Below are 27120 nucleotides of genomic sequence, written 5' to 3'. Positions count from 1 at the left end.
ATCCTTTGCATCGCAATTGTTAGGCCGTAGTCTGTCTTAACTTAGGATAAAGAAATTCTTAATAATTATTAATAAATACCTTTTTGAGAGTAGTAACCCAAGCCCTGGACCTGAACGACAGCCACACCTCTTGATCTTTGGACAGTGGTCCAATCTTACACTTGACGGTCACGCACCTCGTAGGCCCACACCGCTTGGTTTGCGTGTCCCTCCGGAACCGGGTGTACAGCTTAAACTTGCCATCGACGTCGGTCGGTTTTACGTAGTTTTGCGGACTTAGATCCTGAGCCTCATACACTTCCGTCGGCCCATTACCGTCGGAAGTCATGTGCAACGTGTCCCAGGTGCCTGCCGCGTTGGCGCGGTACAGTTTCCCGTCAACAGTCCGCCACCTTTGCACCGTTTCCGACTCGTCTACTTTGGTTTGCCTGAATCCTTGGTTCTGCCTTTCCGTGACTGCAGCGCCGCCTGTCAGACTGATCGACAGGTCGCTGTCGTCGCCTGTTGTGCCACCCAAGACATTGGTCACGCTGCCTGTCCCTGCTGCCATGTTCATCCTCCTTACCGCAGCATCCCTGTAGTCTAACGCGTCACCGTCTACGACGTGCGACGAACTGCCGTTGCGTATTACTCCATCGTTGTTGGTCCTCCATCGGTCCGTTACGTACGTTTTTTGTATACCACCACCTGCAGAGTCGTCCCATGTTGTGTTTGCCACATGACTCTTTTCCGATTCTCGGAAACTCGTAAAGTTTTTAGCACCCTGATGCCACCCACTTCCACCCTGATTCCATTGTGTACCGATTCCGTTGTCACGGGACCATTTTTCTCCTCGCGATTCGGCAGTCGTCTTAGATGTTTCCCAACCGTTAATTCCACCATGCTTAGTTACCGAAGATTGACCTCCGGACGACCATTCGCCTCGTACTTCCGACCCACCGCGTACTTCCGATCCACCGTATACTTCCGATCCGCCTCGTACTTCCGATCCGCCGCGTATTTCCGATTCACTGTATATTTTCGATCCACCACGTACTTCCGATCCACCGTATGATTCCGATCCGCCATGTAATTCCGATCCACCGTATACCTTCGATCCGCTCTGGATGACAGTCACGGACGACTGACCACGGGATTCCGATCCGGCACTGTTTTCAAACGACCCCGCCACGCGAGAATCTGTGCCTACAGTCTCGACGCGTGACGCACCCCCAGATGACGATGCACCCATTTGGAAAGTCGAACTGCCCGACGACGACTCAGACTCGTCAAAGTGAGCGGCGCCATACACGCCGCGAGACGCTGAACCATATCTAGAGTCGCTCTCTGCTCCACCAGCCATTGACCAACGGTTACCCTGAGCACTCGACGCGCCACCTGCGGAACCTGAGGACGAGGACTTTGACTCGAACTCGTTGCGCACTATGCCGCCACTGCTTTCAGATGACTCAGCGGTGAACGTCTGCCCTCGGTTCGCGTTAGTAACCCCCGAAGCGCCTGACACTTCACCATTGCCCCGTTGACTGCCCGTCAACACGTTTGTCGACTTTGAACCCGAATATTCGCTGTGGACTACGCCTCCGCCGCTCTCCGATGATCCGATCATGAATTTCGGACCCCGGTTGACGTCAGTAACGACTGTCGCTCCGGAACCCTCGTTACGGCTATTACTCATGCCGCTGTTCACTTTTGTTCCGGTCGATTCGTGTTTGGAGTTTTGGTATCGAATTTTTTGTTCATACGAACCGTCACCCCACTGCAATTTCGATTCTTCCTCTTCTTTCTTTTGGATTTCCATGAAACGTCTTTTTTCCTCCTCTGTCAGTTCCGCAAATGTTTTGATTTTTGTAACGACCGCACCTGCAGAATTTGAACTAGCACCTTCTGTACCCTTAACAGTGACAGATGCACCTGAGCCGCTCGAGATCAAACCACTCGATTCAAAATATGATTTTCTTTTACGGTCGATCTGCAAAAATATATTATACAAATAAAAAACATTAATACAGAATAAGTGGTTACTTGTTTATAGTGTTTAGATAGCATACACTCATTGAGTCAATACTTACATTTAATTTTAATGGATTAATTTCTTCAATAGCTTCACATTTTACTTGTCCATTGGTTTCGGGCATTTCAAGTAAGTATAATAGCGGTTCTCCTATAGTAAAATATTTCAATTAAATTATTCTATTTTGGTTTTTTTACAATTAAAGATAAAAAATACATTTTAATTGTTAATAAATTGCCGATAATATCGATCAATATTTAGAGTTAAATTAAAATGTATTTACCTGCCAAAGTGAACATAGGCCAGTCAATATAAGCTTCAGCTTCTAATATATCTGAAGGACCTTTATTTCGAATCCCATAGATGTGAATAACTTGTGGGCCGATTTGCTTTTCATCGGTAATATTTAAAGATTCTTCCATTGTTATGTTATAATGTACGTCCACAGGTTTTGACGATCCCACAATGATCAAATCAGTTTCCGCCCAAAGAGGTACTCCTAAGTATTTCGTGTTATCTGATACGGAATCAAAACGTTCAGGATTTGTGCTGTTCACCACCATGTTGAATTCGTATTTGGCCTTAGTTTCAGTAGTTTGATATGGCTCCAAAACAACTTTAAATTGTACCTACAAAATATGTAATTAATAAATAACAAGTTAAAACTTAAATTTTATATTTTATATCAGGTGCGGATCCAAAAAAAAATTACACGGTTTTGGGGGGAGGGGCGATGAACACGTGAGTATATTATTTTATCGGACACTAAAACAGATATTTTAGAATCAGTGTGCCACAGTCTACGGGGGGGGGGGGGGGGGCTATCACCCCTTGGCCACCCCTTAAATCCGTGCATGTATTATATTTCTATTTAAAATATATTACTATAAAATATAGTTGTTAGTTGTGTTAGGTACTAGTTATAAATGTAACTAACATATTTATCTCGGGGCAATGGGTTTCCAATGTCACAATGTAAAGTGTTGTTTGTCATTTCTGACGGAGCTGAACATTGTACAGGTATATCGTTTTCATTATTATCAATTCTTTCTATTTTTACATAATTGATGCCTGGAGGTACAGTCATGTCAAAAGTGGTCTCAAAAGAATCTTCGCCTTCATTTTGTACTATAACGTCAACTTTTAATTTTTTATTTGAACCTAATAAGAAAGACTCGGAATCCCTAAAACCAAACAAATAATAATTGATAATAATTATTCAAAAGCATAATAGTAATATGTTCTTACGGTGTAGCAATAAGTCGAAGATTTGGTATGCAAATATTATCTCCTCCACAATTTTTTTGTATACTTATAGAGTCTCTAGAGACAGCAAATAGTTCGTTATCCAGATCTATTACAGGTGTTAGAGTTCTTGTAAATTTTCTATTCTCCTCAATAATTCTGTATCTTAACTCAGCTTCTAACGGCGTTAACTTGTCTCTAACATTGTTCTAAAATTTAAAAAAAATTTTGATTAATTTGAAAAATATTTTTAAAAAATTATTCAAGCCTATATTTACCTTCAAGTAAACGTTGAATGTCTTACAAGATTGGTCATTTTTATCCAACGTTAAACTATGGTTCAATACATTTCGGTTCTCATCCAATAAAAAGAACATTCTCGGAGATTTTGGTTTTTTAGCATCTAGTACTAGTTGCATTTCAATATCTTCAAAAATAAATCATCAGTAATATTTTTATACGCTAATTTTATATTTACATTATTAATATCTACTGTTTACTTACTCAGTTGATCATCGACGCCAATTCCCGTATATTGTAAACAAGTGGACAAAAATAAACACGGGACCAGAGTACCATCTCTGGTCGTACACTCTCTACGTTCCAGCGCTATTTGCTTATTTTCAGACTTGAAATATACGGACGTGGTCATTTGAGCTACGGGTCTTGCTTTCATGAAATAAGCTGTGTCTGATTCGTAAGCACCGATAATCAGATCTGGATACTGATTGTTGTCCAAGTCTGTTCCGCCTGACAACGAAAAACCAAATGTCGATATGGGTCTTACTCCTACGGATACGTCTTCCGATTTGATCACTTGAGAATATTTTTCCCGTACGCCAGTTTTAGTTCCGTGATATATATATACTGCGCCCAATTCATTGGGTCCGTCATACGGAGCACCCACGACAAAATCTGAATTTGTAAATGACTTTATAATAATATTTTATTCGATAACAATAATTAAAATCAATGCGCAACTCACCTCCGTATCCGTCTTTGTTTATATCACCTAAGCTACTCAAAGCTAGTCCAAAACGAGATTTTGAATTAAAGCCCATTCTTGTGTTCCGTTCGTAAAATTTATATCCCTATGTATGAACACATTAGTTACGTACATTAATTTGATGTATTATTTCAAACAATTAAATATTTATTTCATTAAACTTAAACAAAAATTCTTCATATAAGTTCGACATTTCAAAAATCAGCATTTTTATTTTTACTAATTATAAGTCATAATTAAAAGATATGTACAAAATAAAAAAATATTTTAAATTGTTAAAGAATTATCAATTACTTTTTAAAATTATCTCATAAAAGTGAAATAGTCAGTAAAAATAATCTACTGATATTACGATATTAGAACAATATAATATCACAAAACTGATTAAATTAAGATTTATAAATGTATTGTTATTATCATGTACCTCTTTTTTCAAGTATACGTAAATTTTTCCAGTTTCGTAAGATCCGTCATTTTTGGAAAACTCACTGAACAGTGGCGCACCAATAATTATGTCGTCGCCACCATCACCGTCTACGTCCGACACACAAATTGAATAACCGAAATATGCACCGAGTTGATCGCCAGTGATGTTGTACAAATTTGTTAGATCAGTGGAATATAAAAGGACCTGTACAAATTTAATCAATATCAATTATCTCAGATTCAAAATTGTTATGGTTTTTACTTTTCCGTAAAGTCCTGCGCCCCTGGGCATTCCAACGGCAGCGCCGGATTCTGAACCAAATCCAAAAGCACCGACTGCAACTGAATAACCGAGATACGAATCGTCATCCGCTGGTGGACCCTCGTTGGTCGAAAGTACATCTGGTCGACTATACAAGTTTTGTGAGTAAAATTGGCCTATAAAATATAAACATGCATTATAGTTTTTCATTCTAGATTTTCTGATATTCCGCCTTTCTCCAAGCTTAGTGAGTTAAAAAAAGTTAAATTTTTTTTTAAAAACAATTTAATTCACCTTTATTTTTTATGTTATCCTATTTAGTAGTGTATAATATATATATTTAGTGTTTTTATTTTTAAATGTATTAATATATTTGTTTTTGGTACAGGATGTTTCGACTTTCGAGTGTCTATCGGATGTTGTCATCTACTGCAGTGCACGTGTTACTCTAATGAGCATCTGTCATCAGCAGTACACCTGTCTCCAAGACTACCCCATGTATAGACCATTTATAGAACTTCGCTTAAACTCTTCTACAGACATTTATGTCTATTTTTTATTATCTTTCAAAGAAATTTTCAGGTTTGAAAAATAAAGCTTGAGAGTTCATAAATACTTGAATGGACTTTTGAAACATCCTGTACCCATTAGGTGCGTGTTTTTAAGTGTGTCATTAGGAATTATTGGGATTAAAATATTATTATTTTATTTTTATTCTCTGGAATATTATAAATTATTAAACATTATAACAAACATAATAAAAGTAGTATAGATTAGTATAACGAACACAGGCAATAAGCAGCAAACGTTAGTATAGTGACCAAAGCAAAGCGAAACAGGAAAGCGTCAAGTAATTCCCACAAAAATGCAATTTCCCGACACATCCTAATCATGCCAATTAAACCGGACTTGAAATTTACTTTATAATTACGATTTATGATTCTTTATAAAAAAAAAATTAATAATTTTACGATCCTTAAATATAAACCAATAATAGGTATATAATTTAAGTAATTTAACTATTTATAGATACTTTGAATAATAGTAAAAAATAAAAATCATATAATTCAGAATAGAGTTAATCAAATGACCAGCGTAATTAAACTTTTAAATTAAATCATTTAATCATGGCAGAAATAAACTTTTTACAAAAAATATGTCACATAATACTCGTAAGTATGTAGATGACCATATTATATTCAAAAACAATTTAATGTCGTTTCTGTTTTTATTACCACGTTGTTTATTTATTTATATTTTAAAATAAATAAATAGTTTGATCGACGATAAAAGTATATACTAGCTGGTCATGATTAAAAACTAAATGGACTCAATTAAAACGTTTACCGTTTCAGTTTAAGTACATTATATTATGTTCATGGGTTATAATTTCAAGCCCTGCGATTAAATTGTAATGGGTTAATATATGTCATCAATGACTTCCGGAGGGAGTATATACGTATATAGGTATATATTTGTAGTTCCGTTTTCATTTTCAACACTTGTTTACCTTCGTCGATGTCGTCGATGATATATTGTATTGCCGGTAAAAACGGCAATCGAGCTGACGAATTGACTGAGTATAATTGGCCTGCCAAATAACATTAAAAATAGTGTGTTTTACATCCAAAAAAAGTAAAAAAAATGGCCCCGACAAATCAAACATGCCCAAAACGTTTAATAGATGAAAAAAAATGCACATAATTGTTTTTCCCGCAAACAGTAATAATTTAGGAATAATAGATAGTGTTTTCGCCAGGATTGTATACTACGAGTATGTAGTTACGAATCCCAAAAATACAGACATAAAGCAATAACATAAACTACATGCCGAATTGTGAAATTAACAGTGCATGCATAGGAGGCACATCTTTTCTAATAACCTGCAGGCATAGGAAAAATACAATTTTACATAAAGATACATATTATTATACATAATCTGATATACAAAATTACAACAATAAAATGAATAATCATATTATTATGGAGTTTTTAACGACTAATTTTATATTAATTTATATTCAGGACAAATGTGTATGTTTTATTTTTATAGGTAGTAGGCATACATAAACATATTTTATAATAATTTGGAAGAAATAATAGTCTCACCTTGCCAATACCAACTTCCGACTGCACCAATGAATAATCGCTTTCCATCCTAAAGGAGGAAATAAACAAATAAACAAATAGAGTGAAAACAAAGAATTTAAATACGTTTTCAAGACCAAAGCCAAATAGTGTTTTCAAAAGCTCGGGTTTTTAAATATATACGTGAATTGGTGAATTACCTTAGAAACAGATGCCCCGAGTCCAGCTTGGCAAGTACCCTGTTTATGGTGACCCCAATTCCCTGAAACAGACCATCACATAGATAATATATACTATATATATTATAGTAGACTTCACTCTAAATCACTATAATATTCATATATTTATGTATGGGTGTGTGGTTGTGTGTGCGCGTGCGTTTGTATTGGTGAGACTGATATATTTTGTTGTTATTATTATAGACTTGACCCATTTTATATAGTATGTCTGTAACATTTTTTTTTTTAATTTTTAACTTAATATACTGTTCTATATGTTGGAAACGATATGATGATTTTATCTGCATTTAAGAGATGAGAGTATCTAAGCAAACTCTATGCACGATATACCTATTATAGAATGTATTGCAAGATACGCCATACAATATGAACGCCTAATAATATTTTTAGGACTTGAAATTTTCGTTACTGAGTAACGTAATATTATGATAATAAATAATAATAAATGTTGTATAGATATGCTGTACAAGCATTCATAAGTAGCTTATACAATATTTGTAATGTAATTTAAAAATAAACGACAATAGGTATACTATTTAAAAAAAAATATTAATTCAGCAAATTATTGCAATTATTGTATCGGAGTTTTATGTTTAGTTTAACCATTATTATTAATAATTACGAAGACAAACAATAAACGCATGCACATAACACATTATGCAACTTAAGTGAGATGGGCTTTGAGTAATTTATATGATTTCAAAATGTATTATTTATTTAAGAATTGTATTTCAAAGATCTTTTACATAATATTAAAAAATCGTACATCATAAATTTATTCATTTTTAATTGTAAATGCATATTTTACTGTTAAATTATAAAAAAAATAGACAACTGTTGTGACGTATGTTATCTGTCCATTAAAATTAATAAATAAGTAGGGACCTAACTTAAAAAAATTAAATTTCTATAAGTACATTTCATTAATAATTTTAAGACAATAATAAAATAATATAATAATAATTAAAAAAAAAAAATGAAAAATAAAAGTTTACTATTATAGATATAGGCGATATAGCTCTAATAGATCCGGTCCACATGATATATAATATATTTATACAATTTTATTAATTAAATTTTGTTTTTTATTTAATAGATTTTCTTTTGCAAATTTACAATGGTTTCTATTTAAATCATATATTATTTACTTCATATCATAAACATTAAAGTTAAATCTTTAGCATTTATTAGAATTCTAGATATTTCATTTATATTAGGTATATTAAAACAAACTCAACTCGATTCACTTACGTGTTCGGCACGGAGAATACTCGGCAAAATCTGTCGAAAAATCAGTGGTGGTGTAACACGAACCCACGGGTTCTCGTTTGTTGCCGTTGCTAGTGAAATAGACATACCTCGGAGCACAGGCCTGAAACATATTAATAAAATAATTAATTTTCTAAGCGCATTAGTATAAAAAATAAATTGGTATGGAGTGTCCCTATCTTGTCACTACAATAAACACAAAATACAATCACTAATTTTAATGATATGTATAAAAATTCTCGTTATCCTTAACTTTTTTTTTGTTTTTCATAATTACTAAGAAAAGTTATGGGAATTTTTTACTTTTGACCCTTCAAATATATTTATAAGATTCAACTTTTTATCACGAAAAATATTGAAGTTGAAAATTATAAAGCATATTTTTTTCTTCTATAAATCGTGTACATATAACACACACACATTACACATCATTGTATAATCAATACATTCATCGCTCCGTCCTAAATCTAAAATGTATTTAAATAAAACAGGTGCATCTACTATAAACGCATTTCCTTTAGTAAACTCAATTTTTCATCGCCCTGTTCCCATTTACGATTGTAATCTTAACTATAACGCGCGCGCAGTTTCTTGCCGATGACTATGGAAATAATTGCGGTCTTTTGATTCCATTCAGTCGTGCCTTAACTGACAGACAAATTAGTATAGTACATATCCAAAGACGACGAACGTGTGATGTACGAGTGTAACAATGATGGTCTCGTTATATGTATTTTTTTCATTCCAAGTAGCTCTTAGATTTGAAGACATTGATTAATCGACCGTTACAAATACGGAACAAGACCATTTATTACGAAAATTATTTTATCTCAATTATGCCGCCCAATGTAACTTTTTCTAGATTATTATATTTCGTTAAAAATAAAATGCAGCTAATGCAGTGTATACACGTATGGGTATGTATAATAGAATAAGTACAATTTAACGCTCATTTCGAATTTCCAGTAAAGCCATTAATAACATTGAGTCATTGAGATAATAAAGATATTATGGATGTTATTCATGAACCATTACAATGGAATGCTATTGCCTATTTAATATACTTATATATAATATATATATATATATAAAGTACCTCGGACACATAAATCGCATCATTAATACCTTATACGTTATACCTTTGAATACATAGCCGTAAATAATATGTAGGTACCTAGGTATACATAGTATAGGTATATTTGAAATATAATATTTCCCCTTTGGAGTTTGAATTTCAAGACAAATTTAGTGTTTATGTTGTAATTAATGCTATTTCTATAGTTTCAATTTGATGCACATATGACTTTGTGTATTATTATCGATTAAAATTTAAGATTTAAATATTTACAATAAATCAATAGGTATCTATAACTAACAACATTTTACAAACAGATCTAGATACATTTACCTACAACAAATTGATATAAATGCTCAAATCATAATATGAACAACTAATGATATCCGAATTTTGTCATATATTAAATAATAATTTATGAGAATTTTAAGCATATCTAGAATTGATACTTTTTATCATAACAAAATAATCAATATTGTTTTTGATGAAAATTAAATATTGAATTAGAATTTTTTTCGATATATGTATTTTTTTAACGCGATTTATATAAAAAAAGAGAAAATTGAAAATTACATCACTAAAGTACAATACATCTAGCTTACAAGTTTCTGGAAACAATAGCAGATAAGCACGAGATGTAGGTTTACTCCTCTTGCCGCAAAAAATTAGTATAGACCATGGTATATTATATTATAATATACCGTGGTATAGACTAAAGAAAAACACACGATTTCATCGTTGAAAACACGGATGCATCTCTCACTTCAATCAATATCTTAAACAAACTTGAAACTATAGGTAGGACCTAGGTACTAGGAAAACAAGAAAATTTGTATGTCAAGCGTTATACTTATCTTATTTTTTTACGATAATGTACGTCGTAATATTATTGTTATTTATCAGGACACCGTAAAATTATAAATGCCTACTTCTAGAACTAAGAAAATCAAGTCGAACGAAATAAAATAAAACATATCATTATAATATAATCGGTAATATATACATCCAATTCTATTTTATGCACACAGTATAACCATATGGTAATTAATGCATACATATATATTATTTAATGTGACCGCACCGTACTATGTATAATACTTTGGAAAACAGTGCTACTTCTTCGTGACCGAGACAATCGTGTGCGTTTAAAGTTGTTTTCGATAACGCAAATATTATTATAATATACAAGTATACCTACGTCGTATTCGCCTTCCCGCGCACAAACGGCTACGTTGGGGTTTCTCGCTTAAATGTTCTCCCCATCAAGAATAGAGGTGTACAACAACGATGTTTATGATAATAATAGTAATAAATAATAATAATAATAAGTTTTTATTTCGTATCGACTTCCACGCACGCGATTTGACTGTAGTTTTAATTTTTTTTTTTCACAAGATACCAAAAATATATATTATTCTCGCGTAGGCGAACCGCCATACCGCTGTCCAACGTCGGCGGTGGAGGCGCGTCATTCATCACACGAGTCATCTGTATATATAGGTAGGTATATTAAATTAGTGTCAGACGACTAACATCGGTGCAAGTATATAAGCAAATAGCCGGCATGTAGCAAGCAGCCCTGCAGGTAGATTAGGTCTTGAGAGTTGACCGGTGATTTATTTTTGTTAATATACATTAGGCGGTACCCAAATATAATATACAGGATGTTCCATAAAGAATGTTTTAGCTTCAAAATTATATATTTAATAAAATATAGTAATACTAATAATAATAGTAATGGTACTATTTAATCAGTGGTGGAAATAACAATATTATAAGACTGAATCAGATGTCAATCAAAACTGTAAGTTATTAAGTTCTTCTGCATTTTTTTCTCACAAATATTCATTATGTCATCTCCATTGACGCGGGTTATATGATATCGCACTGATAACCAAACTTGACTGAACCCTGGCTAATATGTCATATGCGTGTAATTCAGCCGATAGCTCTTTCGATTCCTTTTCTCATTATTCAAAAGTTGTTGTAAAAGTGAAAAAAATGGAGAATTATTTATTTCTTTTGAAAACTTATTGTTTAAGTCTATAACCAAACCTGCGGATTTATGATTTTTTGAAACGTATACATTTTTTATAGAACACTATGTATTTTGTTTGTTTTAACGTTTCGTCCTTATTTCAAAAGCGACATCATCGGAACCCACTAATTTCATTATACTTTATACAATACAACATAGTAATATTAACATAATTCGATTCTAGTTTGCATTTTTTGTAGTGTACACGCGTAGGGTAATCTGCGATGGCATAAACCGGTCACATGAGTGATCAGCAACATAATTTACATATTATAATATTATAACATATTATTTGTAACTATATCGTCTTTGAGCAAGACATTACTAAATTTGGATCTCTGCCTTTTTTCCTCGACAAAACCGTTCGCGATACATATATCCAAGTGGGTGTTTCTGCAGTTTCAGTTTCCTGTTTTTAATACTTGCATTAATCGTCCATGTCTAAAAAAAAACTGCGGGTCAGTGGTATGAATTTAATATACCAGCAATAATTTTTTAATCGATTTTTAATCTTGAAATCATTGGAAAATTATCGATAGTTGCAGTCTTACATCATACTATGATTTTATTTTCAAAGATTGTAAATAATTAAATATATATATTTTTAAATTGTTATTAATCAAGTTTGCAAAAAAAATAATTCTTGAATTTTATGAATATTTTTATTTATTAGTTATTATATACAGTCAATAAGACTATAAGACTAACATATAAGATATACCTATTTTTAGTTCATACATTATAATACGGTTTTAAATTAAAACTCATTCCAATGATTTACTGTCTATAACTCATAAAAACTTGAAAATAAAATGTAAATATAAATCTTTAACACATTTATTGTAAAAGTCATAAACTTATAACCACATAGGTAAACATCAGAAAAGTGATCGACTTTTTAGACTTTGATAAAGTGCCAAAATAAAAATAAAACTGTTTAAATTAATGTGTGTGAATGGATTTAGAATATTAAAACGAGATAATTTATTAAATCTAAATAAATTGTAAATTGTACATGTAATCACGAAATGTAAAATCTATCACTGGTAGTAAGTATTTGCTATTTTTTATATATTTAAGTGGTCCATGACTGTTATTACAGCTGTTATTGATATACATAGTTACTAAACAATAGAATATAGTTGTAACTTGTGCAATTTTATTGTGATGAGAGAACTTTATTTTAAGTGGATGTAAACCGCAGATTATATATTTACTTAAGTTATGATATAAGTTATTATGTCTAAGCTAAGCATATTTTTTATAATATGTTAAACTCAACGATGAAACTATTAATGGGGTGTCTTATATTATGAAAACATTCAATGTTTACTTTATGTTTATATATAAAGATTGATTCATTTAGCATTACTCGCCTTCATATTTTCGTGTAGTTATTAGTTTATTCAATTAATAGTTTTTTAAATTGTTATGTACACTTAATACTTAAATTTTATATATTATTTAAGGAGTGTCCTGTGGCGATACAAGATTTTACGAATTTAATAAATATAAAGTAGGTGTCCCTCCTCTCTCTACTGCAGTTTATTCTTATGCTGTGAAATCGTGAAAAGAGCATTTCTATAGGCCAAATACCATATACTATGGCTGATTGTTTTGCTTGCTATACAGCCTGACGGTAAAACCTATATATGGATATAGTTAGGTATGTATAATGTATATATATATACATATCACAGACACAGACCGTATATGTAAGTGATTTTTATATTATACCGTACAGTTGATTATCATTGGCGTGTGATCAAATCGAACGCGACAATTTGTCGCACAGGCCGACTTCTGCAACGAGACTGCACACTGTCCTCGGCAAAAGAAAATGTGAATAATATATAATATATAGGTACCTGCAGCGCGTGGTGTTCCGCAGCTATATACCGTGCAATACGACACGTCTCCGTGGACGGAGGGTCATAATATTATATTATGTACCTAGCGATATATTGTTTGCACGACAACCACGACTTATATCAGCTTAAGCCGCACTAGGAGTCGTATATGTTTTTTTTTTCAAAACCGCACACGACCGCGAGGCGTATTCGACTACGTTTACATATTATATTATATTATATTATTTTATACAGGTATACGTACGAGTAAAAGGTATATGTACACATCGGTTGTAATATTTATTGGTTTTTATTTATTATTATTTATTTATTTTTTGCGTCTTATATTTAAATACGGATTTTTCCGTACACCGCGGGTGAGTAGTAAACGTATCGAATACAATGGACAGCGGTGGACGGGGAAAAAAAAATCGCCTTTTACGTCGTCTTAGCGTCATACACGCGCGTGGTGGAGGAGCTTTAGGCGTGCGACATGCTCGTTTTACAATCCACTCTGACCTCGTGCAAACCGGATCGGATGCGTGGCGACTGGCGTTCTGTTTCATTCAGCGTAATGTATATCGTGTGTATAATATTATGCATCTGCGTGTGTAAGTGCGTGTATATGTGTGGCATTATCATTTTTGCAAGTATATACCTACGTAATGGTTTGATTTCGATGCGACGAATTGACGCATATCCGCTTTAAGTACGTCATTATTTATATCTGGTATTATACATATATTCATCGTTCATAATATTATGATTATATGACCAGACGAGTGTCAAAGGCATTTCTATAATTTTTTTCCCCCAAAATATTGTATTCCAGAACTGAAATATATTAAAAGTCTTCAGGATTTCAAAAATTCATATTAATTGTATTTATCTGTCAAGAAGTACCAAACTACCAGTAATATTATAAAAGCTACTATATTTATTTCGTTAAAATGATATAGATTTTCAAATTGTCATCATATTTACTACAATATTTATAAACTCGTATCCTATATACGCAATTTGTTTGGCAGATTAGTAGCGAATCATATAGATTATACATCCTTTAAAAATAAAAATACATTTTTTTGATATATTTTATAATATTATTACGTGTTTAAAGAGATAGAAGAATACCTATGTATTTGACAAAAATATTTTTTATCCAGACAGACTTTCTGGTGCTTGTGCCATGGACGAGACTTTATAGTTTATTATATACATAGAAACATAGTACATACTATTATGTGTACACGTCGTCACAACAAAAGTAGAATATAAAATTATGATAAGAAGACCTATAGGGTATAAAGTACAAGCACAGTATAATAATACAATACTTATGTATCATAATATGTTTTATTTCCTATATTACATCGAATATTCGATCACACATCGTCCATCGTTAAAAATGTTGTACATTATCATAATATGTAGGTAGCTCTTGTACTCGGAGACATTATATTATATACGTTAGTATTATGTTCATCGGTGCAAGAGTGTCAGGTTTCATAATCGTTTATTAGCCATGAACCATCGTGTGTGTATGTGTGCATGTGTGCTATGCACAAGTAAAATACATTGAATCAACGGTTCTAAATGCATACTTTCCATATAACTTTGACATACACGAAATTAACACAATATGTAATGATTTTATTATAATAATAATATAATAATCCATATAACGTCCGTTAACAATTATTTAGGGTATATAGTCTCTCTTATTCGTATCCGTCGCCGTTTTCCCCCTTTATTTTTCCGTTGTGTACTGTAAACAAACGCTACGAAATGTAAATAAACGTTTAACTCGTTGTTCACGGTGTTGTTATGCGAGCAGTATACAAAATTTGAAATTTTCATTCGGAACGTAGCCTGTATTTATGTATACGTATAGTTATTATTGGTGGACTTAAGGAGTTCGGAATCTTTTGTGTGTCTTGAATTCTGGACAATCGAGATTGTTCCAAACCATCACGTGTTTAAACATACTCCTTGGTTTTGACAATAACCACCTGTGGAGATAGAGACCCCAACGGATTTATCCTAGACAACTCACGGTGATGCGTATATATTATATATTATTATAATATAATATGTAACAATATTATATATTATAGGGCGGCGTGGATATCGGATTTATCTATAGCTAAAATATTTAAAAATGTAAAACCGTCAGTCATTAATCCTCCTTATATATAAAGCTATATTTATGTTTTAATCGTGAAGTGTTTCTATCAGTCTTATCTATTTTTCCTACTAAAGATCGATGTGTGTCGCAGTAGGAAATGTATACTATATAGCTGCTGCATTCTTGTGCACACCGTCTAATTCTTTGAAAAATAAGACTGGTTTAGACTTGGACATGACCATAACATTTGATTCGACGCAACTATTGACAATGCAGTTTTCCAGGCAGATGTATTACTATATTCAATATTGAATATATGAAGTATATTGGATACATCGGAAATTATTTAACGAAACGCATTGCAAAAATATGTCGTCGCGATGGTATATTATAAGAAAAATAGTGTTTTCGAGGTCTGTCTCATGCAATATTCTGCAATAATAACCGCAATTGCTGAATATTTTAATAATGACGGTAAGGAAACAGGAAAACTAACTGAATATATTTAAAAATATCAGTTATTCACGTATATTGTATAATAAAATGAAATTACACTGTAAAAATATTTCCCGATTAGGCTAGTAGGTAACAGTATACCAACATATAGAAGTCGACAATGAGATCTGATTTGATAGGTACTATAAGTACAAAAGACAATTCTAAGTAATAATCATTATATTATTATCCCGTGAAAACAATCGACGAATAAACATTACATTCAATTCATTAAACAAAACTCTATAAAAATAACTTTACCTTTTTTTATGAAACTATAGTTACTATGTATGTATTAGTATTTAGTATATCCCGTAATTGATTTATGTACAAAGTCTATGTCGTAAATACTAAATAGCCTCGAGATTTGTATATTGTACATTTATGTTTGTTATCTTTACAAATATAAAATAGCATTTAAATAAAATTCAAGACAAATATACGTGTGAATTTCCATGCCACCTGGTGTTAAGTATTAATTACTTCACACGTTCGAAAGAAAGCATGCACCTTTACCTATAACCTACAGAACATACGTAGCACATGATAATAATATATTATATTAAACGCCTACGGTGGGAAATTATCGATCCTGTTACACGCGCACAAGACACATACCTAGTATAAATTGTTTTAAACGATTGTAAATTCTTCAGTGCATTGAGCACACACATTATATAATGTACGGTAGGTATTTATTTTGTAATATATTATGTTTTTGCGCTTTGGTTTATTAATGAATAATTAGCCGGTACAATAAGACCGCTAAAATACCTGACTAGCTGTAAACTATAGTTGGTTAGCGTACCTACACGTTTACATGTAATTACATTTTTTAAATAGCATTATATTATAATATATTATCACAAATTTCTACGACTTATCATTTTTTAAATAAATGTTTATGAATTTTGATATTTTGTAAAATAGGTACATTATAAGTAGATATAAGTAGATATTTTAAAAGTTTAAAGCATTTGCTTTAAACAAAATTGCATTATTGTTTTTTCGTGAATCAATCGAACAAAAATGCAAATCGATTTTTTTTTAACTTGTAGTTCACACAATAGGCTCACATCAATCGGTAAAAATCTTGTAATTACAATACCATATTATTATCATTTATTATTTATCATAGGTCATCATTATAGCTACATAATATACTAATGTTTCGCGAACACAATTTCCCTCTGTAAAAATATGATATAGTCATAAAGAGATAACTTTGCTCCATAGACGAAGACAGACATAAGTGCATATTATATGGTGATATAAGAAATTAATATTTTTCGAATCTGTCGGAAAAAGCGGAGGACTAGCAAAAAACTCGTGAAATTTACCAAAAATAATATTGATTTGCAAATTATTCTAAAAACCAATTTGTAATTAATTTCCAAGATATTAGCATATTTTTCAAATCGATTGGACAAAGTTTCCGGGCCACTTCGAAGATATCGGAGGCCGGCATCATCCATATCACTAGAATTAAACGACGAACGGAAGTGGAGAAAAATGGCCAACGACGATCGCATTATCTTATGACTGACTGGAGTGCAGATGACGTGAAGGAAATTTTCTGATGGCGATCCTGCCGTAAAATATACAACGCGGTCAACGAATTTATATCACGGTCAAGGTAACTATACTGTCCATGTCTATAGGTAATATGATTTCCGTTACTCGAAATCGCTATTTATATCATCGCAATGTTTTCTGTTTATGTGGTTCTTCCGTGACATACATGTAGTCCGAGAAAAATAGTGATTGAGGTCTTTTTTCTCTACGTTTGCTATAACAGCACCGTTCGATCGACGTTTTGCGCCTATTCTAGGTACGTTTACTAATGTGTATTAAACATTTTTATGTGCGGACAGATTTTCTTTATTATATTTATTACTATTATTTTTTTTAAATAGTATTGCAATATTTTCATAGTATTTTTCATATTTAGGCATATTATTACTTATTAGTCTCGTTATTAAATTAAGGATGTTTACTGATTTATCGAACTTATTAAATAACCTGAACTTCAAAAAGTTCGAGAAAATCAAATCAAATTTCTATACTAATATTATAAGTATAACCATATCCAGATATATCTCAGATTCTCAGAATACTATTTTTATTTCCTGCGTAGTTTTCTAATCAATTATCATGATTTTTTTATCAGGCAGTAAATTAAAGTTTAAAAGTTCAAAATCTTCAAAAATATTTTTAAAATAAAACTAAGTTTGAGTTTGAGTTTGATAATAATTGAAGTTATCCATCCATTTCAAATAATTATGCAGAAAGTGATGTGTATATGTTATTTAATTATAATTTTTATCAAAAACACATTGTACCTATGTTATGATTGGTTTTTAATGTATTCGATACGATTAATAAATGATTTGTTTTAGTGTGCTTTATGAAGTAGGCACATTCATTTATTTTATTTGTGGAAGAGACAAAATGAATAATGAATGTACAATTTTAAAAAAATTGAAAAGTAATTTTAAAATTATTAAAACTTAAAAAGGTTGATCATTTTAATAATGATAAAAATAAATACCGAAATTCAAAAAAACGAAACTAATAAATTAGAAATAAAAAAAAATTATTTATCAGGTTAAGTACCTACATCGTTGTCATAAAATACATAGTACTTATAAACTTATTTACTAAATTTATGTTTTATTAAAATTCATTAATATCATCATTTCTATTTAAACTCACTAATAAATAATTATCTTTAACCATAAAATATATTAGTAGTATAATTAAATTAATTTTTTATTGTTCTAACGGTAACGACGAGAACATAAAGACAACATTACATACTGTGTTAATATGTACCTATTGTACCTATTAATCTGTTACTATAGGTATTCCATGGGAAATTATTTAAAATACCATTATAGGACAATTAGTGGAATGGTAAAATATTTGTTTTTCGTGTAAAATAGACGTAAATTAATTATAATATAATTGAAATTAATTGTATAGTGGTATGGGAAATGTATATTATGTTCAAAGTAAAATGAAAGGAAAACCAGTTCAAAATGAGTAATAAATACCATCAATAAACAATAGTAAAACGAGACAATTTATAAATGTATAAATCTATTGTGGTCATAATTATTGACATAATATACTGAAATAAATTATATTTTAAAACTAAAAAGACATTAAAGGTTTATTATAAAATGAATATATTATATCGATGATTTTTTAAATAACAAAGTTTAACTTTTGAGAGTTTCAATTACTTAAATTTATTAACTTTAAATATCTATTGAAATAATATTATATATAATACAAAATCTATGTTTCTTGTCAATGGGAGAAATTTAAATTCACTATATCTATTAAAATATATGCTTATACTGCTTATAGTGTTTGTAATATAATTTATACATAAAATACATTATTCTGTAAATAGCTGTTCTGTTAATAAAATTGAATTTATATAGTTTGTAAATAATTTATAATGAAAGTATGTACTGTGTGGGTACAGAATGTGGACTTAACTGCAGCAACAACTCAATTAGCGAAGAAAATTAGTATTATTATATAGACCTCCTGTGATTCTCCGTCCACGCCGATAAGTAGACAAATTGAAATCGTGCAGCCTATACTTAATTAAAAATGAAAATCGAAACGACGTTTTGTTTAGATGCGTGTTTTAATAATAATAATAATACTAATATAAGGCGGAGTTTAATTATAATTTCGTTATGCCGAGGATAGTAAAACATTAATAATTATTCGGATAGCAAATCGATGTTGATTGATTGCAGTAGCCAACGGGTAGTACTGGTAGTAGATATAATATATATATTTATAATATACCTATGTAGGTACGACTGTCGACCGCTGCAAGAAATAAACCTCCCGAACTCATGACAAATTTTGTAATAAATCACTCATACCTACAGCGCGCTATTATAAATATTAATGAGTCATTAGCATTCCATGGCCTTTATAAAATCCACTGATGACAAATAATGATGAGTGGCGGTGCATTTGTACAAAGTGAACTTCACGTTTGATTACGCCAAAATAATATTATGTTGTTGAAACGTGTGTATATAGGTATATTATAGGTATATTATACTGTTCTCAAATTGCCTAGGGTGGGTATATATTATTATGGAAAAAGTATATTTGTAAGAGAGTTAATTTTTGATTAAATTAATGATTTTCTTAAAAGTTACATAAACAATATATATTAGGGTTTATATTTTATTAAAATCGAAACAGACGTTTTACAGAGCGATTTACTGAAATCGAAAGGAAATACTGTTTCCACATGCGTTCACAATTCGACAGCGTGGGGGTTCGTAAAATGTATACGCTTTAACAAAGACTGGTATAATATAATATTATTATGTTCATGCGTGACGGAATTTGATATAATTACGTACCTAAATCCTTTATGTGGCATGAAAAGGAACCTAATGTTTTATAGCACTTCATAATAGCCACAAGTTATAGTAAATATTTAATAAAAGGGTGGTCAACAGATGTCGTATGTCAATATATTTATCGAAATCTATATGTAAATGGATTAACTTAAAAGTATGCAATATATACAATGTGCGAGTTAAACTATGTCACAATATTATTATAAACATGCTGATAATATAAACAAACCACATTAATTCGTTTACAGTATTAAGACACTAGATTTCAAATAATTATAATAATTATTATTATTTTGATAATTATAATATAATAACCAAGAATAATTGAAATTCAGGATCGTTTGCGAGTTGTTGAATGACTGGATATGTGAATGTGATAAAATTGGATAAAATAATTTTAAGTTGATTAGGTACCGGTAATTGGTATGAAAAAATAAATTGAACTTAATCGAATTATAATGCTGCAGAGTAAACAATTGAATTAACTAATGAGGAACAATCAACGATAATAATAAAATGCTGTACGCACCCTTTGGGATTTGAATATATTAAGTAGGTAGTTAAATTGTTAAACTGTTAATAGTCACGAATGTTTAATATTTACCAAAACTACTCCATTGTCTCCGGAGCTTCTTACGGTGGCGCCGAACCATTGACGTGACTTACTGTCTATTTGAATCCATTTGGATGAATTGTTGTTTCCTGTTTAAAAAAATATATTTGTTTAACATCTTGATAACAATATAGTAAGTACAATATATTTCAAACATTTTCAAAGAGTCGTTTAATTACAAATTACTCGCACTTCAGTTGACAGACTTTAGTAATATGTTTAGCAGACTGTAAACCATATAAATGAACGGTGTATTATATTATTATAGGAAAAAAACTGTTTTGTACAGATATTTATAATACAATACAGAATTATATATAAAAAAAAAAAAAAAATGGTTTTTGTCAATGTTTAACTTTTCATTTTATAAAAATATATTTATTAATAATTACTCATAGGTAAATAGAAATTAATCTTTGAATAATAATTGAGTTTATTATCGAGTTCTTAAAATGTATTAAAAATTGAATATATTATTCAAACGTTCGAAACTTCTAAAATTAATTAAAATATTTTATCTCGACTTCTGATTAATTGATTTTTTAAAAATTGTTTTCTGGTAGTGATATATTTTAATAAATTAATAATAAACTACCTACAATAAACGCCTACTTATTTTAACCTATTATATTTATACGGGGTGATTCGTTTAACGAAAGACACTCATTATTTTAGAGAAAATTAATGTTTTTGAAAATATTTCTTTCACATAATTTTAAGTTATTAGTAATTTAATATATAACAAATCAATATTTCTTTATTATTTCTTATCGTAATAATTTTGTTTAAGTTTTTATTATTTTGAATGATAATATACATTTTTAATCTCATATTCTGAGCAGAATATTATTTGGAGTATTTTGATTGATAAAACTCAAATTTTAGATAAGTAATTAATTAGTTATAACTTTGAGTAGGTATTTAGAGTTTAATCAAGGGGAATAGTGGCACATTATTTTGCGGGATATCCCTATACCACTTCACTTCGCTAGTAATAACTCATTAACTACCCGTCACTTGTCTAAAATTCTATTTTTATATAATAGTATCGAATTATTCTAAAAAATATTCTGCTTTGGAATAATGAATTAAAAAAAAAAAAATTAAATAATAACGGTTAAAAAATATAATATAAACATTAAAAAAAAAATTGTTTGTACTCGTAACAATTTATTTGTATACAAAAATATTTTCAAAAATGTAATAATTAGAATCTCTCTTAAACATATCACTCGGTATAGCTAATGTAAATAAGCAGAAAATATTCAACGACTGCGACCGCGTATAAGACGTAAGTTATATGTACGTAATTTACTAGAGCATCATTATATAGTGGAAAAACTGACTACACTATATCAATGATAGTGATATCAAATCGGGATACAATATTATAAACCGGTATAGTCCCGACTCCTGATCAAACCGGGACTTATGGTGACCCTAGTTCGTAGTTGGTTGATGTCCTCTGTCCAAGTTAAATAATTAAAAATCATAAAAGTTTGAATTCTATTTGATAATTAGGATAAATGTAAATATAATTTTACATTTTGTTTATTGTTTGGTGAAAAAAATTCCTAGTTTTTAGCAAAATGTGTTGAATGACTTAATGATTCTGAATATAAAATTTTTATTTTTATTTATTCAGTTGTATTAAAGTACCTACTCGTTTTTATAACTCGAAAAATTATAAAATCAAAATAAATATAAGTACCTATTCAGGGCATATGCTGCATGTATATTTAAAAAAATAATATATAATATAATAAAACATATAATAATTCTCTGTCATAATTATAATTATAATGGTACTATATCTTTATAAATTTATTTAATTTTCCATTATTTACAATGATAAATATTATACTATTAATTTTTAAATTTTAAAAACCGATATCAATATACGTCATTTAAACACTTTTTAATTACGTTATATTTTGTTGTGTGTATAAGAAAATAACTTTATAACAATTTACCGCTCCGAGCTCCGTCGGATGGAGCGGACGATTGATCACCCCGAACTCCGCTTAAATACGGGCATGGATTCGCTTAGAGCGGGTCATAGGTGTTGATATCAAAAGCCGCAGCTCAGCAGCATACACTGCGGTCTACGACAATAACAATTTGCTAAACAATAGGCCCCGGCCATATGGCCATACATCAGTATGGGCTTTCTGTATATAATACAAGCTACCTAGCTGCAACAATTATTATTATATATTATGCACCGTGGCGAGTATATATCCGTCTGCGCTGCAACGGCCTGCAGCGTTTTTGTAGTTATATAGGTACGTATTACTGGTGGCGACAAAATTAATAATAATCGAATGCCGCCGTGCAGTAGCTGCTGCTCTATAGTGGGTCAGATATGGACTTGCGGTGCGGACAGTTTGTGTATATTGAAAAAACAATACCTAAATATAGTCAAGCCACTATATAAACTATACAAACTCGCATAGAAGAGACGAATATATTATATATATATTATGTATGTGGTGTTGTGTGTTTTTTAACACCGAAGAACTCGGACGACCTTCTCTCTGTCTTTCTCTACGTATATTGCAGAGCCCCGCGCACTATATAGCTGCAGCATCATCATCATCCGGACCACTTATGCACGGTCGACGGCGGTGTATGACATTTTATTTTTTATATTTTTTTTCCATCTTCTCAGAACGCGCTTTTCCTTAACCGGACGACTAGTTGTATTACGTACGCAGAATAAATATAAAGAGTTTTGTTTGCGTACAGACGTCAAACGACCATCCGGATGATAATGTTATACGACCGCTGCTGCAGATCCGTTACCGGCGAGTGTCTATATATAATATGTTTTTTCTTCTTCTTCATCTTATTATTATTATTATTATTATTTTCAATCACTCCTCTTACACATATTATACTGTTGTTGTTCTATCTTCCTATAGTGTACCCTTTTCTCGTCGAGGTTAACGATCTCTACTTCCAAGTTCACTATAAAATGTACTAATTGTCATTTTAAATAATTCTACCTGACCCATATAACGTGGCATAATAATGCACATTATATTAGCGATACACAATTTATAAAATAAATAATTAGAATAATAACTATTATAATTTCATAAAAAACTTAATGCTATAAAACATATTTTGTATTATACATAATATATACAGAGTGACGGATAATCGAGGATTTATTGTGTAAATATTAATAATTAAATATTAAACAATAAACCATATGAAGTTTCTTGTTATTAGTAATGTGTTTGTAGATACACTTTATTTGAGGGTATCTATCACCGAAAATGTAATAAGTTAATTTTCATCAAACCAACGTCCTTTGCGTGTGTTCGTTAAAGGTTTTGAAATGTACCTATGTACTGAATGACTATTGTATTATTAGTTATTACCGTTTGATTGATTTCACGCGAGATACAATTCAATATAATGTGTTCAATCATTGGAACATAAAAAACCCTTCATTCATTTCCAGCTGTCAACAAGAAGGAAGAAGCGGATATCATATTAAAAAGCATAGTAGGTTTACAGAGAATAGTTGCCCTAAAACTAATTTAATGTATAGGGTGATTTTTTTTTTTTTAAATAGGGATAACTTTTCTCACGGAGTGTTTGATTAAATATCTATTACCTATAAAATATAAAATGTGTTGAACTCAACAAAAACCTAGACCATAAAGAAAAGTAAGTGATGAAAATTAAAATTGCCAAATTTATAGCACGATTAAATACAAAAAACTAATTTTATTATATTTTAAAAATTTGTTTTTATATATGCGCGATAATGACTATAGTACGATTATAATAAGAAGTATTACACGGCCATATTAGAGTATAGTATATACAAATGTATGCTTATTTATGTACTTCATTACTACCTTAACACTCTTAGACCTTCATTATAAAATATTTGAAAATGGTGCAAATGTATAAAGTGAAAAATAATAAAAAGATTTTTGGTCATAATGGTTTGAATTTCTTAAAGGAGAACTGAAGGAATTTTATAAATTATTTCTCATCAATTTTAAATTAAAAAACAACTAACAAGTATTAAACACTTATTGTAAACTTTTCAAATATTTGTTAAAGTATAAAATATGTTTCTTCTTTTTATTTTTAATATCTTTTAATCGATAAGCTAGATAACATATTATTATATTCATTATTAAACGAATATTTAATTTATTTTAATTTAAATATCTCTGTTTAGTAACATTTTATTTTTATAATGTGTATGAATATTGAATGTTATATTTTTTTCATTCTAATCAGAATCTTGTTTAAGTATTATTTTTTTTATACATACTTTTAAAGTATATTCATGAAAATACACAATGATTATGGTCTACAACTTACAAGTATATTGTAGGGATGTACCGTATAAACTATAGGGTTGAATAGTTGAATATATTTAACTATAATAGACATTACATTATATAAAAAAAAAACCTACAATGATTTCTCATTTATGAATTTACAACAATACAACTTATTTACTACTTAATAGTACTTACAATTGAATACTAACTCACCATTCACGATGTACTTGTTGATGATTTATTTACTTTAAATTCAATGTAACGCAATGCGTGATTTGTAAGTATAATAGAGGATTGTAATGTACATTAAATAATTCTATGTCATCGTCTTGTTATGTATCATTTTTTATGTTTATAGTATTAAAATATAGTATTATCTAGGAAGCTAACTAGTCTACTTGTTTACAAAACGATTTATGAATTATTAATTAATGATAGATAACAGTTTATATAATATAGATATTTTAATAAATATCATAGTTACTTTCAGTTACACATTCATTGATGATAAATATTTCAACAAAATCCAAAAATCTATAAAACACGGTTTATTTTTTTTTTAAGAATTTGTTCGTATTTGTCAAATTTATAATTAAGTTGGCTCAAATCAAATAACATAAATCGTGAAACAATGTACATATCTAAAATATGTAGACAAGGTATAGTTTACAGTTTTAGTATAATATTAAAATGAACGATATGTTGCCCTAATAAATCGAAACGGTTTTTTTTTTGAGACCAGTTCAAAAGTATTCCACATATGACAGCGTGCAAAAACTGCGGAACCTTAAAATACAAACGTGAAAACGGGGTGATCGCGAGATGTACTTGAAAGAGAGAAAAAAATAAGAAAAGAAAAACACACAGTCACACATTTGTATAGAAGACGTCCCCTGTCTGCGTATTGTACACACATAGTATATAATATAATATATATATATATTATATATAGCTGGTACATACACTATATTCTGTATAGAAACCAATTTGTAATTTGTCTCGTGCTTGATCTATCGGCCAACGGAATCGATTCCGTGTTTGCGTCTGGGACGTGATTTTTTTTTTACGTGTAGCCATTTCGAGAAAAAACGGACATGCTCCACCACCGTACGACGTATGTCGTATAGTGTATACAGTATATCGTCACGCGGCAGCAACGGCAGCAGCAGCAGCAGCGGCGGCGACAGAGACCAAAACGGGTTTCTATATATATATTATATTATGTATATAAGTATATCGACGGCCCGGGCTTTTTTTTATTTTTTTTTTTTTTATTTATCCCCTCGTCACGCCGCCTGGCCATCCGCGTCTCCTTTGCCCCACATATTCTGTTTATCGGCAAAATTTACATTGAAAAAGAATTACAAACAAAAAGAAAATCTCGGGAGGTTTGATAAAAAATAAAAAAATATTGCATTCCGTTTGATATACGTTCGGTGCGGTGGCCCGACGACAGTTGAATGCCGATCCTTTCTTGCCTGGAAGCAAGTGCCGTTTCGCGTTTTGCTAAATTTTTTTTATTATTATTATACGTAACTGCCCTCTGTTGCAAGCCGAAAGATATTTTTTCCCAGACTATATTATTACATCCCGACTATATCTACGGTAGTATGCGACATACGATCATCGATGTATATATATACACGCATCACC

At 30.6% G+C, this 27120-nt stretch overlaps 1 protein-coding gene across 2 annotated transcripts in view; it reads right to left on the bottom strand.

The window, feature by feature from the left end:
- LOC114123210 (integrin alpha-PS2) overlaps positions 1-27120 on the bottom strand; it is a 70059-nt gene that overhangs the window by 1798 nt on the left and 41141 nt on the right. Inside the window, exons 4-18 of one of the 2 annotated variants that reach the window (XM_027986108.2) lie at positions 21143-21240; positions 8529-8649; positions 7239-7300; positions 7060-7108; positions 6461-6541; positions 4951-5126; positions 4687-4893; positions 4242-4347; positions 3761-4171; positions 3535-3683; positions 3260-3465; positions 2949-3195; positions 2295-2640; positions 2070-2161; positions 80-1969 (exon numbers count right to left, since the gene is read on the bottom strand). In XM_027986108.2, the coding sequence (XP_027841909.2) occupies positions 80-1969; positions 2070-2161; positions 2295-2640; positions 2949-3195; positions 3260-3465; positions 3535-3683; positions 3761-4171; positions 4242-4347; positions 4687-4893; positions 4951-5126; positions 6461-6541; positions 7060-7108; positions 7239-7300; positions 8529-8649; positions 21143-21240 (4241 nt within the window). The remainder of the gene's footprint in view (positions 1-79; positions 1970-2069; positions 2162-2294; positions 2641-2948; positions 3196-3259; positions 3466-3534; positions 3684-3760; positions 4172-4241; positions 4348-4686; positions 4894-4950; positions 5127-6460; positions 6542-7059; positions 7109-7238; positions 7301-8528; positions 8650-21142; positions 21241-27120) is intronic. The other variant, XM_027986110.2, reaches the window with a different exon arrangement.

The sequence above is a fragment of the Aphis gossypii genome, chromosome 1, assembly GCF_020184175.1.
Source record: "Aphis gossypii isolate Hap1 chromosome 1, ASM2018417v2, whole genome shotgun sequence".
NCBI classification, from domain to species: Eukaryota; Metazoa; Arthropoda; class Insecta; order Hemiptera; family Aphididae; genus Aphis; species Aphis gossypii.
Note: the sequence above shows the minus strand (reverse complement) of the source record. Positions and strands in the feature narration are given on the sequence as shown.